Genomic DNA, 18,615 nt, shown 5'->3' with positions numbered 1-18,615 from the left:
TGTGCCTGCACAGAGGAGCACTTTGATGGCCGAGCACCCGGCCAGACAGGCGGCTTTGCCCCGGGAGCCTGACTCAGGCAGGGCCCTCATTTATCCAGCTGTGAATCCAAATGAGCCACACCAACGCCAGGGACAGACACACAGCCCATGGCACTTCCCTTTTTTTTGCATTGGCGCAAAAATCTGACCCCAATTCTTGAAATTTGTCTTCAGCTGAGCTTCCAAGAGAAAAGCTCAAGAGAGCTTCCACAGTTCTGGCTTGTGAGCACCAGCTGGTGAATCCAGGGTGGGGTTTTTTGTCCATCTCACAGTTATTAATGAGATCTGTCACAACCAGATCTGGTGATGTGACCGTGACCATGCTGCAAATCCTGTAGAAGAAGGGACAGGACAAGACAGGACATGACAGGACAGGACAGAATAGAATAAATGGTTTCATTTGGAAGAACCCTACAACAATCATCTGGTCCCACTGCCTGACCAATTGAGGGCTGACCAAAAAAATTAAGGGCATTGTCCAAATGCCTCTTAAACACTGACATGTTTGAGGCCTTGACCACCTCTCTAAGAAGCCTGTTCCAGGATTGGAACACCCTCTCCATAAAGAAATGCTTCCTAATACCCAGTCTAAACCTGCCTCAGTACAGCTTTGAACCGTTCTGGCAGCTCCCACTCGATGCTGCCCCCCTGGACCCACCCTGGCTCCGAGCTCCTGCACCAGCACAGGAGGGGTTAACCACAGGACAGAGCTCTTTGCCTGGAAAATATTGACTTACCAGCCGGCACGTCGGGAGAGGGGGGAATCTCAGAGGAGAGATAAAAAAATAAATAAATAAATACATACATAAAAAGACAAACCACCCAAAGCCCTGTGGAGCCGCCCAGGACCCTCCCACACCCGCACGCTCCGGGGGGCTCCGGGCTCGGCTCCGCAGGTGTGAGGGCGCATCAGCCGAAAGAGTTAATCGGGCTGGGCAGGGAACGTGTGAAGGCAGCATGTGACTGCAGGTGGGGCAGGGCGGAGGGATGAATCACTCTTTTCCTTTTCCTCTTTTCACTTCTTGCTGTTACCTGTCCGGCCCGGCACTGCGCGCCGGCAGAGCCCCGAGCCGTGCGCTGCCGGGGCGATGCGCAGGAGGCTGGGGCACAGCGCCGAGCACCCCCCCGGCTGCCCCGCTCCTCCGGGAACGAGAGCCAGGCACGGCACCTCGGCCGAGACATCCTGCTCCTCGCTGCCCTGCGTTAAGCCGCTTTTCTCTTTGTTTCTTTCCCAGTTTTTTTATTTCATCCGGTGTTAGCGTTGTCTTGGGAGAGCGGAGGATGAGGAGAGAGCGGACGCGGGGGTGAAGGACCTTCCTGGTGCTGTAGGTACACCTGGGGCTGTCTGCCCCGTCACGCAGCCCCTGCTGGGGGAAGCTCCGCGTTTTCCTTGCCTGGAGCCCGGAGCAAGGCAGAAACCAAACCCTCCTCCCCGGCAGGAAGAGCTCCGGCGTGGCAGGAGCCGTTGGAAAAGGGAGCGGTGCCTTCCCCAAGCTGCGCGTTGAGCCGGGGAGGGTGAAGCAAACTGTGTATTTAAAGACTGGAGAATAATTAATTCCTATTTATTGCCGACATCCGGCGCTCGCTGGGGGCACAGAGCTCCCTCGGGAGAGGGGACCTGCGTGCGGGGTCACCATGGCTTTCTCCCAGGTGCAGTGCTTGGACGACAGCCACGTCAACTGGAGGTCCAGCGAGTCCAAGCCCGAGTTCTTCTACAGCGAGGAGCAACGCCTGGCCCTGGAGGCACTGGCCTCCCGCGGCCCCGACGCCTTCTATGAAGTCCTGAAGAGGGAGAACATCAGGGACTTCCTGTCCGAGCTGGAGCTGAAGAAGATCCTGGACACGCTGGAGACGTACGACCCCGGCTCCGAGTACATCCCGCGGCACGGCAGCAGCGGCGGGGACAGCGAGGGCGACCGGAACAGCCAAGGGGACGAGCAGGACATGGCCCCTTCCCTGGAGTACTGGCCCCAGAGGTCCGACCGCTCCATCCCGCAGCTGGACCTGGGCTGGCCCGAGACCATCGCCTACCGCGGGGTCACCAGGGCCACCGTCTACATGCAGCCACCCATCGAGGGCCAGGCGCACATCAAGGAGGTGGTGAGGAAGATGATCTGCCAGGCTCAGAAGGTGAGGTGCGCCGGGGGGACGGGGCAGGATTGGCCCCAGGGCACCGTGCTCCAAGTCCTGCCCAGCCGGGCAATCCCTGTCCTGCGGGAAGCTCTGCCCGAGCAGAGGCAGCGGGGCCAAGCGTGCAGGTTTTTCCTTGTAATCAGTATTTGGGGATCGGGTTTTGCTGAGGATGCTGCCAGCCGGCTTCAGCACTCCTGGCAGCAGCACAGCCCTTCCCAATATCCACACAGCAGCACTGCTCATCCCAGCGTCCCTGCGGGGCTCTGGGGAAAGCTGCTGGGGAGCAAAATGGGTAGAGCTGTTCTCCAGCTGTGAGCCCATGGTCCCAGCCACTCCACAATCGTTATTCCCGGTGTGACAGCACGTGACAGCATGCAGGAACCTGGGATTGTGCCCTGGTTTCAGGCCCTGGGTCCACCAGCTGTCCAGTGCTGACCCTGGGGTCATGGCCCAGCCTCAGTTGCTTGTGTCCACCATCCGTCCAGTCCATGAGCCTGGAGCAAAGTAGTCAAAGCTTCTGGTCTAGCACTGACCCACACGAGGGTCAAACTTGGCCCGAGATGGCTGCAGGGCTCCAAGCTGGCTCATCCTGGCTCTCAGAGGACAAGGATGAGCTGGTGAGCAGGAGGGACAAGGCTGGGCAGATGCTGAAGGGATTTGGGTTGAGACTCGTCCTCCCTGTGGCGTCAAGCCGAGGAGCAGGGAGTGGGGATGCATGAGCCATCACCCAGGGAAGGAGGGAGATGGTGGCCTGTGCTGAAGGTCAGCAGAGGTGGGAAGGTGCTGCTGGTGTTTCCCAGTGGCCCAGTCCCAGGAGGGGTTGGTACCTGCTGGTTTCTTGGTGCTTTGAAGCTCCTTGAGTTCAGTGCATCCAGTACCGTGAGAGCTCCAAGGAAGGAGCTTCCCATCGCAGAGGATGTTCCAGCAGGGAAACGGTGAGACCCTGCCAGGGTAGCTGTGGAGCAGAGGGGACAGGCTGGGATACATCAGGTCCACCCGGCTGCTCCAGAGATAGTGCTGGGGTTTGCAGATCCTGCTAGGAGAGAGGGAAACCTGTGACATGCAGCCAGCAGAGCCTCTCCAGACCAGCTCGGACAGAAAAATGAATCTCTCAAAACATCCAAGGCAGCAGGATCACGAGAATGGCTGTTGGGGGTGTCAGGGCTGTGGGCAGGAGCCATCTCTGGCCACTGTCACCTCACAGAAGTCAAGGTGACTTGTGCTCACCTGTGACATTTTCCCCGCCAAAGCGCATTGCAGCGAGGGCAAAGGGAAGGGAGAGCTGACATCCCGTGGGATGGAGGATGGGAGAACAATCCCACAACAAACGATGTCTCATCTTTGGGTCTTTCCGGCCGCCTCTGACTCGGGCTTGCAGCTCCCGCCTGCCTTTGCCTACTCACCGCTTCCCACCTGCCCCCACGCAAGCAGCTCCTCCTGAGTCATCCCACGCCCTGCTCCTGCTCCCAGAGCTGAGTCAGGCACATCCCCACCTCCCCTGGAGCCTCTCCAGGACACGGGGACGTGGCCACGGTTGATGCTGCTGTGCTCATCACCTGCACTCGATGGTCCCTGAGCAGGGCTGGGCTCTGCCTCCCGCTCCAGACGGGCCCTGACTGTGGGATGAGACATGGTGACACCACTGGTGACATGCAGGAGCCTGCTCAGAGCTTATGGTGCCTCAGGAAATGTAGAGATGGGTGAGTGCTTTGTGCTGCAGGGTCTGGGGGTGGCAGGAGTTACAGGAGAGTGGGGTTCTTCCATGGTCTCACACCCCATATTTGAGCACAGAAGTCCTTGCAGCTGAACCTGCTGTCACACAGCGGGGCCCAGGTGACAACTTGTGGGCACTCCTAAGGGTGGGGGACACTGGGCTAGACCACCCTGCAGATTTCTGCCAGGGCTCAAGGTCTTCACAGCAGCTCAGAGGTGAAAGGGTTTGGCTGAGGAAGCTGCGAGTGGACAAAGGCACCGTCCTGCGGCCACCATCAGATGTCACACACACTGTCCATGTGCTCCGTCCTCCCCGGGGAGGTCCCTGCCCCAGTGCTGTCCGCCACGTGCAAAGGAGCACAGGCTTGGGAGAGGTTCACAGTTCCCTGCCAGAGGATGACCCTTGCTCCAGACGCCGTCCCAGACGCTCGCTCTGCTCCCGGTGCCAGCCCCAAACCCCGCCGTGTGAGTCGCTGTCCCATGGCCAGGAGAGCGAAGTCCTCTGGCGCTGGCCCAGGAGAGTTCAGAGCCCACGAGAGCAGTGCTGGTGTTGGGAGGTCACACAGGCTCACAGGGGTGAGGAATCCCAGGGATATGAGGCTGCTCTGAGGGTCAGAGGAGCCCTGGTGCTCGCAGGAATGAGGCCAAACGCTGCCGAGCTCAGAGCCTCAAACCCAGGCGTGCCAGAGAGGGAGAAGCAAATGATCCTGTCCTCTTGCTGGGAATAAACAGGAGAAAGGAGAGGCAGGATCCCGTGGCCACATCCCTGAAAATCCCATCTTTGTGGCCAACAAGCAGAGCTGGTGAGGGATTCCCCCAGGGACCTTCACCAGGCCGAGCCGTGGCACGGCCGTCTCCTTGCTGCGGATCCCTCAGGCTGCAAAGCTCACAGGCTGGACATCAGGAACAATTTCCTCATGGAAAGGGTGGTCAGGCACTGGAAGGGGCTGCCCAGAGAGGTTTGGAGTCCCCATCCTGGAGGTGTCCAAGGAATTTGTGGACGTGGCACTCAGCGCTCTGGGCCGGTGACAAGTGGTGATGGGTCCAAGGCTGGACTTGACAATCCTGAACGTCTTTTCCAACCTTAATGATTCTATGGTGGAAGGGAGGAAGATCTCCCTCCTCCTCTCCTCTTGGCTCTCTCTGACCAGAAACCAGAGCATGAAAACATTGACCTTGGCCCGGAGCCAGCGGAGAGAGCAGTGACTCTGACCTCCTCTCTTCACTTGAGGCTCCAGGTTGGGATTGTGGTGATGTAATTACCCTGAGCAACTTCCAGCGAAGGTTGGGAGGCCCTATTAATTACTGTTTACAAAACGTTCTGCTGTTCCTGGATGAAAGGGTCGACAGGGGAGAGCAATTATTAATGTTACTTGTCCCACCTCTCCTCCAGCCCAACACTCTTCCTCTAATTGTGCCTCGGTGCCTGCCTAATTTATTAAATGCCCACGTGGTGCACCCCAAAAGTCATTATCTGATGATTCATAGTGAGACAATAAAGAGCTGCAACTTCCTCTATAAAACATGATCCTGCAGTTTAGGCACTCATCAAAGCCGTTCCAAAAAATCACAGGAGCATTTGGGATTTTTTGGGATTCATTTGGGATGTCCAGGGGGATACAATGCTCCCTGCTCCTCAGGGATTTGGGACCCAGCACATCTGCAGGCAAGAAAAGCTTCTCCTGCATGGGCACTGGGAGCCTCCAGCTGTAGATTTAGGGCTGATTTCCTCTGCACCCTCCAGGAGAATGGCAGAGGGATGGCAAAGCTTCCTGGGATGACACAGCAGCAAAAGGGCTTCAGGAAAGGGAACGTCCCAGCACCGAGCACTGCCCTGGTGACAGGGACAAGGGACAGGCTCGCTCCTCACAGCCAGATGGCACAGCTTGCTCCAGACACTCCCATTCCCCAAGCTGGGAAGCAAAGAGCGAGCAGGATTTCACTGCTCCAGAGCAGGCAGACCTCCACTCTTTGCAGATTACCCCTGTGCCAGGGTTTGGCATGCCAGGGCTCAAGCCCAGCAGCAGATTTCACCCAGACAAGGACAGTCCCCACATGGGGAGTGCTGCCAGTGCTCTCCCGGCCCCGTGCCAGGGCACTGTTGGCACACTGGAGTGAGATCCCGGTGACAAACCAGAGCCAAGCCTGTCCTGCAGGCAAGACACGGTGGGGAGGGCAGCAGGAGCTGAGCAGTGACAGGATGCACCCAGCTGAGCAGGAGGAATCGGGTTAAAACGTGGGCAAGTGGCTGAGAGCTGCGCTCCCTTCCCGCGCCCGAGCTGGCCACCCTGGGCCACTGCCTGCGGTGTGTGAGCAGGGCTGGGATGGGGCACAGTGCCCTGCCCACAGCCCTGCAAAACTCCCTCGCGCCTTCAGAGCCACAGCTGTGAGCCAAGGCCTCGGCACTGCCGGGGCCACAGCGGGAAAATGTTCTTTTCCCTCAGAGACGAAGGTCAGCGCTGTCCTCATCCCCATTCCACAAGTGCTCAGCTTTTCCTGGGGTAAACACAGCACACAGGAGAAGTGACGTGGGCAGGGAGCATCAGGGTCAGAAGCAAACCGTCTGCCACCAAACCAAACCCACACTGTCCCACCAAGGTGTCCCTTACCCAGGACTCATGGGAGACAGCTCAGCTCCTCCCCAATTTCTTGCTGAACATGGCAAATCCAAGCCCCAACTGCTTTGAGCCCATCCCACTTTGCATCCATGCACATCCAGCAGCTGATTCCTGCCTCAGTTTCCCCACCAGGACAACATGGATGAGCAAAACACACAAGTGGGTGCACAAGGGAGTGAGGATTTAGACTTTCACAGCAAAGCCTGGGGAGAGGCTCTTGGGTGAGGATAAATGGGAATTCAGTTAAAATCGAGCGGCAAAGCCATAAAGTGCCCCCTCACCTGCCTCACTGGCACCTCCCAGAACACTCCTGGGTGGCCAGGGCTGGGGACACCAGGGTGGCATCAGGGACAGCAGGGCTGGGGCTCCCCACACAGCATTGCTCTTGCCCCCATCACCTGCAGAAAAGGAAGAGGCAGCAGTGTCATAACAATCCTCTGCTTAATTAAAGCTCTCTCCACGTCCTGTGGCACAGAACTAATTAAAAGGCAGCTCGTTGCTTTGAGAGCTCCGGACTGGACGTGTCTGAGTGTGCAAGCACCCAGCACCATCCCAGCCCCTTCCTTCCTGAGGGAGGAGCACCCTGGGGTCTCCCTGGTGTCCCCTCTGGCTCAGCCACGTGCCATGGCCAGCAGGGCCCTCCTGGAAGGGCAAGTGGCCGAGAGCACCCACCTGCCCCCAGCCCAGGGCACCTTCCAGGAACAGCCACAGGGGTGGGAGGAACTCCAACCATGGGACAATGACAAACCAGCACCCTGATGCTTTTTCCTGGGATGAGGGGAGGCAGAAATCCCAGTGGGGCTGCCCTGGGATTGCCTCCAGCCCCTCTGCCTGCCATGAGCTGCTGCTCACTGCCACAGGTGATGCCATCACCAGGGAATCAACACCCATGGGCACAGGCAGACATTCCAGTGAAACTCCCAGCGTGGCCCAGATCCACTTTCCTATCAGCCCCAGCTGTAGCTGGGACAGCATCAAACGCCCTGGGGTCCAAAGGCAGCTCCAGCTTGTGACTATCAGTGACACTGCCTGTGACAAACACAGCTGCCACTGCTGTCCTGGCTCTGCTCCCTCCATCCAGCCTGGGAGGAGGGAGGGATGCTGTGCAGGAGGAGCAGCAGCCCAGGCTGGGCAGTGAGACCAGGACAGATGGACACAGCACTCAGTAGCTGGGCTTGATGATCCTGCAGGTCTTTATCAACCTTAACCATCCTGTGACCGTTGTGCATCAAAGGTGTCCCCTTCTGATGCTCCCTGCAGTGCTGATAGCAAAGGGACACCAAACTTCTCAGCCAGAAACTGGACTCTGAATTTTGTGAAGCCTGTTAAAGGCAGGAAAGTTAGATTCACCCTCAGTAACTGTTTTTGATCAGTAGGTTATGCTCTGGATCACCACTGAAATGGTTAGCGTTGGAAAAAACATCCAAAGACCATCAAATCCAACAATTAACTCATCACTGCCAGGGCCACCACTAAACCATGTCCCCAGGTGCCACATCCACCTCTCTTGGCGATCAAACTTTCCACAGTGACAGCAGAGGAATGGGAGGACTTTCCATCCTCAGACTGTCTGGAGCTGGGGGCAATCCTGGGCTCCCCCACGCCAAATTCCAGCCTCCCACAGGGAGCCTTTGCTTTGCCTCACAAAACAAGCTCTGACTGTACCTTGGGTTATCCCTGGCCACTCTACCCAGACTCATCTCTCCTGTCCCCTCTCCAGGTCATCGCCGTGGTCATGGACATGTTCACCGACGTGGACATCTTCAAGGACCTCCTGGATGCTGGCTTCAAGAGGAAAGTGGGAGTCTACATCATTTTGGATGAGACCAACGTGAAGCACTTCCTTCAGATGTGTGAGCGAGCCCACATGCACGCTGGACACTTGAAGGTAGGGATGACCCGAGGGTCTGGAGCCAGGGAACCTCCTCCAAACGCAGGAGAGAATCAGAGTTACCATCCTGCTCCCTCCCGTCCTGGGAGAGACACGCCAGTTGTGAAGAGTTTAGTCCATTTTTCCTGTAGCCAAAGCTGGAGGTGATGCCCAAATTCGGGAGCAGCATGGAGAGGTGGGTGAGAAGATGGGATGTGGATTTACCCCCAGCAAAGCTGGATGCAGAAAGCCCAGGGGGCTGCTGGTACCCAACCAGCACTGGGACTGGGACAGAGGAGAGGCTGAGGGGTGCAGCCCTGCAAGGGTGGGCACAGCAAAGCCCAGGGCAAACCTGCGAGCTCAGCTCCTCCCGAGGAACGAGCTGGCGATGGGGAGGGAGCAGCAGATGCTGTGCCAGGGCCGGATCCGTGCTGTCACCAGCTCCCCGCCTGCTGCTGCCCCAGGGGCAAGACCGGCACCGCTCTCCCGCAAGTCAGAGGCTGGAATTAAAAAACTTGATTTTCCCCTTTTCCGGAGCCTCCGCCCCAGCACGGGGCCGGGAGCGGAGCAGGGAGGCTCCCACGCTGCCTGAGGCCCTGGCAGCTGCCAAGGATGCCCTCACTGCTCTCACTGTGCTGGGCAGTGCACGCTGGAGGGACTGATCTTCCCGGCCATGGATGCACGTGGAATCACTCCTGTGCATGGATCCCATGGAAAACCAGGGAAGGCAAAGCACTAGGAGGGATGCCTGTCAGTGCAGGGGCTGGTTGGATGGGGCTTGGAGCAACTTGGTCTAGTTTAAGTCGTCCTTGCCCATGGCAGGGGGTTGGAATGAGATTTAAGGTCCCTTCCAGCCCAAGCGATTCTGGGATTCCCCTTCCACATCCCTGTGTGAGCAGAGGGTGCAGAGAAAATCACCTGTCACAGAGCCCATGCAAAGGCAGAAGAAGGGGCAGAGGAGAGGACAGGGGGTTATTTCAGCCTCAGGAGCAGCAGCCAGAGCAGGGACCCTCACTCCAGCCACAGGACAGTCCCAGGCTCTGCCCCGGGCACAACGCCCCCATCACCAGCATGGCATGCAAACACACCAGGGCAGCCCCACAGGCCCACTGGGGGCTTGCAGACCCCCACCCCTGGCCACCAAGGCTCGGCCTTGCCTGTTGCTTGGCAGAAAAGTGATGTTGCTGCTGCTGACGTCAGCCGGCCGCGCGCCCGCTGCCAAATGCCCGCCGGGAGGGCCCGTGCCCGGGCAAGCTCCCCAGATTTGCTTGGGGTGAGGGCCAACCCCTGGCTGAGCAGAAACACGTAGGAGCCACGACACCCTCACACCTGGCTGGCACGAGGTGGGGGCAGCGGGGGCTCAGGGACCCCCCAAGCCTCACACCTTCCCCAGCTGCCGTGCCCGCCGGCCTGGCTTAATTGCTGCTCCCAACAATTAAAGCAAGCACAGCCCAGCTTTTACCCGCGTCCCAGCTCCCTGGAGAGCCTGGGATCCCGCAGGCTGCTGCCGCTTCAAGACCAGAAAAGCCAGCGCTGACGCACTCCGGTGTTTTCCTGCATTAGCAGCCCGGCGGCAGGACTGGAAAAGCAGGAGAACATCTGCAGAGCTCTGCAAATGTCTAGAAGTTGGGATTTGCCACATATTGCAGCCAAATCGCTGGCACGGGGTGCGGGAGGAGGTGAGGAAAGTAGGGCAGAGTCTGGGAGCTGCTTCTTGAGGCAGGAGATGTTAACGAAACGTCCCTCGTTATCTCGGTGCCGTCGCTGGCAATTAGCAACCGGCTTGGGCAAGGCGGGCGCTGCTTGAGCAAGGTCTGCCTGGGGAGTGATTCACCCAGTCCGGCTCCTCGGCCGTCCCGCTGCCTCGGCAGGGATTATAGAAGCAGATTTTACCTAACAGCAGTGATAGGAGGAGGAAAAGGGATCAGCACCGGGAGCGTTGTTGTCTGAAAAACACCCGGAGCTGCTCCTTGGGTTTGGGCAAAGGGTCAGCTCCGAGTGGGTGATGGGCAGAGGGTGAAGCCTTGGGTGCCACTGCTCTCTCAGCAGCCCCACAACATGGGACAGGGGCGGGAAGTGCCATCCCAGCCCCCTCAGTGCAGCACACTGGCAGGAATTAGGATGCTCAGCACCAGTTTCGCCCCAGCCACAGCAAGCGAAAAGGAGAATGCTAAGAAAAACATGAAATTCACAGAAAAGTCCCCCCAAACCTTCTCCGTTCAGTGAGTGGAACTTCCCTGGAAACACAGTCAGGAAAGCCGTGGCTTTCACATCATCTGCACTGAATTTCCCTGCCAGGGGTGGGGGAGCAGGGACTAGGGGTGCACCTGGGCTTCGGACTGTGCCCGGTCATGGTCTCCAGGGAGAGAGGAGAGCCCGGGGAAGCAGATGAGAAAGGCTGGAGGAGGGGAAGACAAATATTTTTGATGCTTTTCTTTAAAAAACAAAACAAAACACACAATAAAACAGCCATGGAGGGCATGACCCAGTGATGACACAGAGCCTTTTGCAACAGCATTCTCAACATCCCAACAGGAACAGGAGGAATGCAGGCGCTTTCTTAAGAAAATATTTTCTCCCCACCCAAAAGGAGCCCCTTTGCCGTGGGAGATGCTATCTGCTCTGCTGTGGAATGTGCCAGGGCCCTCCATGGAGACACCGGAGACAGGAGCCAGACTGGGGATAAAAAAAGAACAAAAGCATTTTCACAGAGCCAGGGCTGCCCCTGCATCACTGGGTTCCCTGGGGAGGACACCCTACTCCACTCCAGGGACCTGCTCCCACATCACCAGGTTTCGTTTCCCGAGGGTGAAAAGATGTTTCCCCACTACCTGATTTCCCACCAGCCCCTAAAAGCAGGACTAGATGCCCGAATTTAGGAGCACAGCAAAGGGGGAGCGTGGGGAAGGACAAGCCCACCGCCAGCAGGTCCAAGTGGGCTGTCCTGGGGTCACCACCTCCCCCTAAAAGCCCCTGCAGATCTCCTGTGGGAGCAGGTGTGGAACCTCCTCTCCCATGGTGGCATTTGCATAGATTGCAGGAGCTGGGGAGCGCTTGGCAGCACCACCACACAGCACTCGCCCACGGACACCGAGTTCAAGAGATGGCAAACACAGCCTGGCACATGGGCAAAGCAGGAAACTCTCCAAGCCGAGCCCATGGTGGCCTTGGGCGAGTTATTTTATCTCCCCATCGCTGTGGCCTCCTTTGAGCCAGCCATGAAGAACATTCCCAGTCCTCAGAGGGGCTGTGGAGCATCCAGAGGGGCGTTCTTGGAGGGCTGGGTGGTGGACTCACAGCCGCTCTTCACTCCTGCCCACACCTCTGCCTTTGCTCTGCAGAACCTGCGCGTCCGCAGCACCGGGGGGACGGAGTTTTTCACCCGCTCGGCCACCAAGTTCAAGGGGGCTTTGGCCCAGAAGTTCATGTTTGTGGACGGGGATCGAGCCATGTGTGGCTCCTACAGGTAATCAGTGACATCTCCTCTTGCCCACCCCTCGGAGGTGTTGGCCAAAGGATCGATGTGAACCCTCATGGTCCAAGGCCCCAGGACCCAGTGCCAGATTTGCTCTCCTCATCCTAAACTGGGAGGAGATTTTCCAAGGAGATTTGGAGTGAGCCCTAAGGGGTTCCCACCACTCCCTTCACCGCCAGGTCTAGGACACCCACCCTTCTTGGAGGTGGTGGGACACACCAAGTGTTTCTGTGCTGATGAGCACAAGGAAGGACCAAAGCACCAAACCACAGCCGGTCCCAGCTCTCACGCCAAGCTCGGCTTTCCCAGTCAATGTCCTGCACAAAGTATTTTTCATTTTGTTCAAAGGAAAACTTACTTAGGTAGAAATGGACCAGCCCCGGTCAGGTTTCAGGTCTAAAAGACAAGTTTTACAAACAGGGAGCTGCAATATTTCCTCTTTTCTGGCCATAACAAATAACATCCACTTACGAGTCACTTCTCTTAACCCAAACTGAGACAGGAAAAGCAGCCAACACTAAGGCGAAAAACTGACCCCGCTGCAAATACCTTTTATTTTTACTTCAAGTCGCACTGTGCTCAGGACTTCAACCCTTCACTCTAATTTGGGATGGGAGCTATTTTGTCAATCCCATTATTATTAATGTTTACAGTGAGATCATGTCCCTGCTGGCTCCATCAGTCCCCCGGGGAAGGCCAGGCCTGGGGAGAGGTGCTGTTTACCAGTTGAGAGTCTCTGATGTGTTTCTGTTCCAGCTTCACCTGGTCCGCGGCCAGGACGGACCGGAACGTCATCACGGTCCTCTCGGGCCAGGTGGTGGAGGCGTTTGACAAGCAGTTCCAGGAGCTCTACCTCATGTCCAAGGGGGTGAGCCTCAAGTCCATCTCCATGGGTGAAGAGCCCGAACCCGAGCCCGTAACGCTGCCCTCCGTGGTGCCGGTGACCCCCGCCAATGCCGTGGTGAAGAAGCTGATAAACCCCAAATACGCCCTGGTGAAGGCCAAGAGTGCCGACCAGATCAGCAAGACCTCATCAGAGAACCAGGACAAAAACCAGAAGAGTGAAAACAAAGGCAAAGCACCTCCCGAGGGCCAGGGGGGCGACCGGCACGGTGACGTGGCTGACGTCTCCCTGCTCATCCACCCCGGCCTCCTGAACCTGGAGAAAGCCAACATGTTTGACTACCTGCCCACCTGGGTGGAGCCTGACCCCGAGCCTGGGAGCGAAGTCTTGGGCTACATCAACATCATCGACCCCAAGGTGAAGAACGTGAAGCTGTCGCAGATGAACCGCATCAAAGTCTGCGATGTCTCCCAGGCCAGCGCCCAGCACCGGCAGATGCTGAAGAACAGGGAGATGGAGGCCAGGAAGAACTCAGACCAGGAGCTGCCTCTGCTGTCCCCCAGCCACAGACAGATCCCACAGCCCCCCATGGAAGCTCCTGCAGTCCCCACTACCACCCCCATCGAAGGCATCAGCTGGACAACGCGGCAAGTGGGGACATTTGCCTCTTCACCGCTGGGCCACCATTTGAAGCCACAGGAGGAGGCACTGGAGGACGTCAAGCCTCCAGTTCCAAAGCCAAGGACCGTCCCTGTCGGTGTCCTCATGACCAAAGTCACTACAACCTGTGACAGCAGCACTGCCCTGGAGGGTGACACACAGCCACCACTGGCCGACCACACGGGTCTGAAGCAGGAGCGGGAGGAGAAACCCAACCGAGCTTCCAAGGAGACCTGCCACATCCAGCCGGAGCGGCCAGCAGCAGCTCCACAGGAGGACAAACGGCCTCCCTGCGCCCACAACGGGCTGGGAGAAGAGGAGGAGGAGGAGGAAGAGGAGTACATCACCCTCAGTGACCAGGAGAGCTACTCCAGCAGCTCTGCTGACCACAGCTACCGCCGCTCCAACGCCTCCTCCATCTCAGACGAGTACTTTGAGGTGAGGGATCGCTACGGGCCCCTCCGGAGAACCAACTCGGACGTCACCCACAACGGGGAGATCCTTCCCATGCAGAGGAAGCTCAGTGACCCTCACATCAGCCGGGGCACCTTCATCAGCCCCCTGGGCAGCCTCCCCTCCCTGAAGCACTTGCGCTTGGAGGACACGACGAAGAGGAGGAGCAACGCCGTGGAGATCAGGCCCATGCTGCCCCGCGCCATCCTGGATGGCAACAGCTCCTACCCCAGCAGTGCTGCCCAGGTAGGACTTTTTGCTATAACCTTTTGTTTCCCCAGCCTACAAAGGTTTGCAAACCTGGAGGTGACCCAGTCAGCTCAACCTAGGTGTGATGTCGTCCTGAGTTTTTTGGTGTCATCCCGACCTTTGGTGTTGTCCTAGATGCTGAGATCAGACTTCCCATAAAGGAGAATAACACCCTGCACGTGGCCATGGTCACCCAAGAGGTGACCAAAGACGTGGTGGCCATTCCACAGCGGTTGGTGTCCAGCAGTGGGGGTGGCTGTTAAAGGGGAGGGTTTTGGTAATTAAAGATTATCCCACTGCACTGGGCTGGGGGTGGAGCTCCAGCCACAGCTGGACAGATGTGCTGGGGCTCGCTGAGCTCCATCCACAGCCCATCAGCGGTGGCATCACGCCCAGCTGGGGACAGACTGTGCACGCAGGCGTGTCCTTCTCAGGCTTGTTTTCCAGCGCCCTGCCAGGGTGATTAGCATCAAAGGGAAAGCGCTCGGACACATAATTAGGCAGAGCAAGACAGCGGAGAAACAGGGACAGCAACCTCTGTGGGCGAGTGCCACAGTCAGCAGCTTTGTGGCTGATCCACGAGTGACGCCAGACCCTGTCACCGCACAGGGCCAGCACCCTGCTGCAATTCCATGGGGAGCAAGGCCGGAACCCCGCTGCCAGGAGCACGAGGTCACAGCAGCATCCCCACCATGGCCAGAGCATTGTCCCACCCAGGGGTGATGACACTGCCATGCCCCGATTTCCACCCGAGCTCTGCAACCTCCTGCAGCTCTGCCAAGCATTCCGTCTTCTCAAGGCTCCCCGCCCGCTGTTTTTGGGGCATTCCAACCCCCAGGGCTAAACCAGCAGCTGAAATCACTGAAACTGCCTGAGGTTACCCCAGCTGAGCATCTAATCTGTATTTACAGGGAATTAAATGTACCATCCCAGAGTCCACTTGCTTCTCCCTTCCCAGGCAGTGACAGGGAGCTCAGAGCTTTAATCCTTGCACATCAAATACCCCCGAGCCCTGCAGGGCAAGGAGCATCGAGCTCTTTGATGCTCTGTGACCCAGGTCCCAGGTGCCACCTTGCTGGGGACGGCTGGGTACGCTGGTGTTCCTGCAGTAACTTGTTCTGGCCCTTTGATGAGAGGCAGATAATTAGATAATCAGGGTTAGGAGAGCCAGCACTCAGTGGAGAGGTGCAGGGAAGAGTTTCTCCCATGTGTAAAAATAATAAATCGAAGTAACCCTTGACTAACTCTTGAAAACTCAAATTTGACAGAAATCACTATCAAGTCTCCCAAGTTTTTTTTTTTTTTTTTTTTTTTTTTTTCTGGGTCCACATCTCTTAGGTGTTGGCCCATTGCCCAGCATAGCCCAAAACACAGGTGCCCCTCACTCAGGGCAAACATCATGTTTTCCATCTCACAGAAACCAATTTCTCTCCCAGTTTCTCTCTGGAAACCACCTTCCCTAAATACACAGCCCCATTCACAGCTGGATGCACAGCAGGCTCAAGGAGGATGGACACCTGGGTCCTCTCCTGCCCCTCTCCCACGTGCAGAGCCCCCAGGTCTGTGCAGAGCAGAGCTCTCCGGACAAGCCCCCCTCCCATTCACCCCTTAGGGACAGGGAAAATCCCCACCCCACCAGTGCCACGGCCACATGGGGGGCCCTTACCTGGGTACAGGACCCTGCTGACCATCCCTGGCAGACGATGAGGAACAGGGGCAGCATCTTCAGGTCTGGCCAGAATGGAGGCAGCCTTGGTGTGGCTCGGGTTTTTGGCAGAGAGTGACCGCTGGACGATGACCTGTGGAGAGCCAGGCAGGAGGGCTGAGCAGCAGCAACATCTACTCCACATCAGCCTCTTCCCTGCCAAACTGCATCCCAAATGCTGGAGCCACTGGGCATCGGGCCCAAAGGCAGTGTAGACATGCACCCAACCCACAGCGGGGTTTCTCTCCAGACCAGTAACGGGTTGGGGTTACCCTGTAGCACCAAAAAAGCCCAGTGCAACCACAGCAGCACATCCTCCAGCCAGGAACCACCATTCCCCACCACCATCCCACCCCTCTTGCCCCTTCTAGCCAATCTCCTCCCGAAAGAGTGCCCACAATGACATGGAAACCGAGTCCAGCCTCCTCCTCCCACAGCTCCACTCAAACCATCACACCTCAAAGCTCTGGCCAAGCCATGTCCGTCCACAGCACAGCCACCCCTCGGGCTTTATGGTTCCTAAATAGGCAACATCTGTAGGAATTGCTGATTTCACAGAGCCCAGAGTCTCTCCAGAGGCTCCCAGAGGAGTGCTCAGCACCCAGCAGGATTCAGGCTCTCCTGGGCAAGCACTGCCTCATTCTGCTGGCGGGCAGGAGGGGCAGGGTGCTGGTTCCTGGGGTAGGATACTTGGTTTAAGCCATGGTTTAGCTTCTTTCCAAGAGCCAGAGCATGTCAGGAGCCACAGGAGCCACCACCCAGCTCAGGCACATGATGAGCTCAGAGGGAGAAAAGCCAAATCACCCTTAATCCCTCTCACCTGAAGCCATCTCAAACCTTAACACTGATTTTAAGCACCTAATTAAATCAATCTCCGACTACCTAAGCTAAACTGCTTTAACACAACCCTCCTGGTCAAAGCAGGAGGTGTCAGATCCAGGGTCAGGGAGGACTTTGGGACTGCCTGACAGTCGAGCTGCTGCCAGCAGCAGCACGGTGAGGGCCGTGGCAGAGGCAGGGCAGGTTGGCACAGCTAGCTCTGCAGCCTGCTGGCCCCAGCTCGTCCTGCCATCTGCACCTTGGCTCACCAGACCCCACCTCCCCTGGTACCTCTGCACAGGTGCAATTGCACCTGCAGATCATGGCGCAGGCACACCCAAGGGGGAGATAAACATCTGGTGGCCACAGCCATGTGTGACAACCTTACCCAGGCCAGAATTAGGATTAATGGTGCTCAGAGCCGACCCAAACGTGTGTCTCAACCCAGCTAATGAGAGCCACCCCCGCAGTGGTGTTGCAGCTCACTGCTGTCTCCTGACCCCACCTCCTCTCCCAGCCCTCCATCCTTTCATCTGATCCTGGCACTCACCTGATCCCACAGGCTGGGTCTGGGTGACTGAATGCTCTTTGGGGCTGACGTGAGGGCTGAGATGATTAACGTGGGTGTTCAGGCTGCTGCTGGAGAGAAGGTGTTGAGATGCCTTGTCCTGGATCTCCAGGCAGGAGGAACTTGGCTCGGGACAGCCTCCAGACTGCCAGGGCTGCTTGGGAAGTGTCAGAGAGTTTGGTACCAGAGTCAGGAATCAGACGAGCAGTCAGGGTTAATATTTGAGGCCGTTCCGAGCTGCCACTGAATTTGGGCAGGGCACCAAGGGACAGAGGGATTTGTCCACGAGGACACCTGGCACAGGTAGGTGAAGAGGCGGCCTTGCAGGGAGCAGCACCCTTCCAACAGCCAGAGCTCACTGTGTCTCTGCTCTTTCCCAAACAGGGGACTCACATCTACCGCTACCGACCCAGGGCCCCGGCGGGCAGAGAGCCGGGCAAGGAGGTCTCCTGCTCCCCGACGCACGAGAAAACCCTCAGGGCCACCAAGTACAGAGGGGAGGGAGCAGAACCCAAAAAGACCATTGCAGGCAGCCAGCCCTACTGGCAGAGCAAAACCTTCAGCCCCAGCAAGCCCACGGCACCCGGCCACCTGCCCCCAAACACCCCCGGAGCGCCGGGCAAACGCTTCACCTCCCTGCAAGAGGGCCAGAAGCCAGCCGAGGAGATGAGGACACCCCTGGGCATCCCGCTCTCCAAACTCTCCCAGTCCAAGCACCTCAAGAACAGGGTTGTGGGGGCTCAGGCTGCTTCTGTGGACTCCAAAAAGCCACCCCCCGAGCCCACGGGCCAGAAGGACCAGTAGGGGCTGGGGACGGTGGCCTTGCAGAGCTGGTGGAGCCCAGGCAGGCGCCACCGCCTTCCTTGGGGCAGGGAGTTCTTGTTTACATTTACCAGCACCACGTGGCCGTGATGGACAGCCCAAAATCATCCCTGTCCAGGGCAGAGCTCCAGAGGCTGGGTCTCGGAAGGGGTGCATGGCACCCGCCCTGGCAGGTGGCAGTAGTGTTGGGAACAATCTTGGATGGCACAGCCTTTAAATAGGTCTCTTCCAGGTTGGGGTGACCTCCGACCTCGTTAAAAGCTGGGAAGCATCATGGGGGGAGCTGGCACCCAGCGGTCTGTGGGATCAGCTGGCAAAACCCAGCCAGCTCCTTATCCCAGAATGCTGCCTGGAAAAGGAGGGATCGTCCACGATTGTGTTTTCTTCTGGTTATTTAAGAGACTCTTCTGTTACCATTTTGCACAGCAGGTCCCACTGCAGTCTGCCCTCCCTTTGGAGGGTGACCCCGTGTCCTGGGACAAAGACTCCTCAAGGGACCCACCTCGTTTAAACTTGTACTGTAAAAAAGCAACTTGTTCATTAAAGCTCCCTGGTCCCACGGCAGGAGAACCTCGCCTAAGACTATTAAAATGCAAGATTTGGTGGCCTTGGACTCAATAAACTGCAGCTCAAGGTGCCTTGGCACT

At 57.7% G+C, this 18,615-nt stretch overlaps 1 protein-coding gene across 1 annotated transcript; it reads left to right on the top strand.

Moving 5' to 3' along the window:
- Positions 1 to 1,295: 1,295 nt before the first annotated feature.
- Positions 1,296 to 17,986, top strand: FAM83G (family with sequence similarity 83 member G). The gene is made up of 5 exons (XM_068207252.1): positions 1,296 to 2,169; positions 8,224 to 8,391; positions 11,715 to 11,839; positions 12,605 to 14,051; positions 17,531 to 17,986. Exons 1-5 carry the CDS (start codon positions 1,675 to 1,677, stop codon positions 17,948 to 17,950), a joined length of 2,655 nt encoding a protein of 884 aa, XP_068063353.1. The 5' UTR covers positions 1,296 to 1,674; the 3' UTR covers positions 17,951 to 17,986.
- The last annotated feature ends 629 nt before the right edge of the window (positions 17,987 to 18,615 follow it).

Source organism: Anomalospiza imberbis, chromosome 16 (genome assembly GCF_031753505.1).
Source record: "Anomalospiza imberbis isolate Cuckoo-Finch-1a 21T00152 chromosome 16, ASM3175350v1, whole genome shotgun sequence".
NCBI lineage: Eukaryota > Metazoa > Chordata > Aves > Passeriformes > Viduidae > Anomalospiza > Anomalospiza imberbis.
Note: the sequence above shows the minus strand (reverse complement) of the source record. Positions and strands in the feature narration are given on the sequence as shown.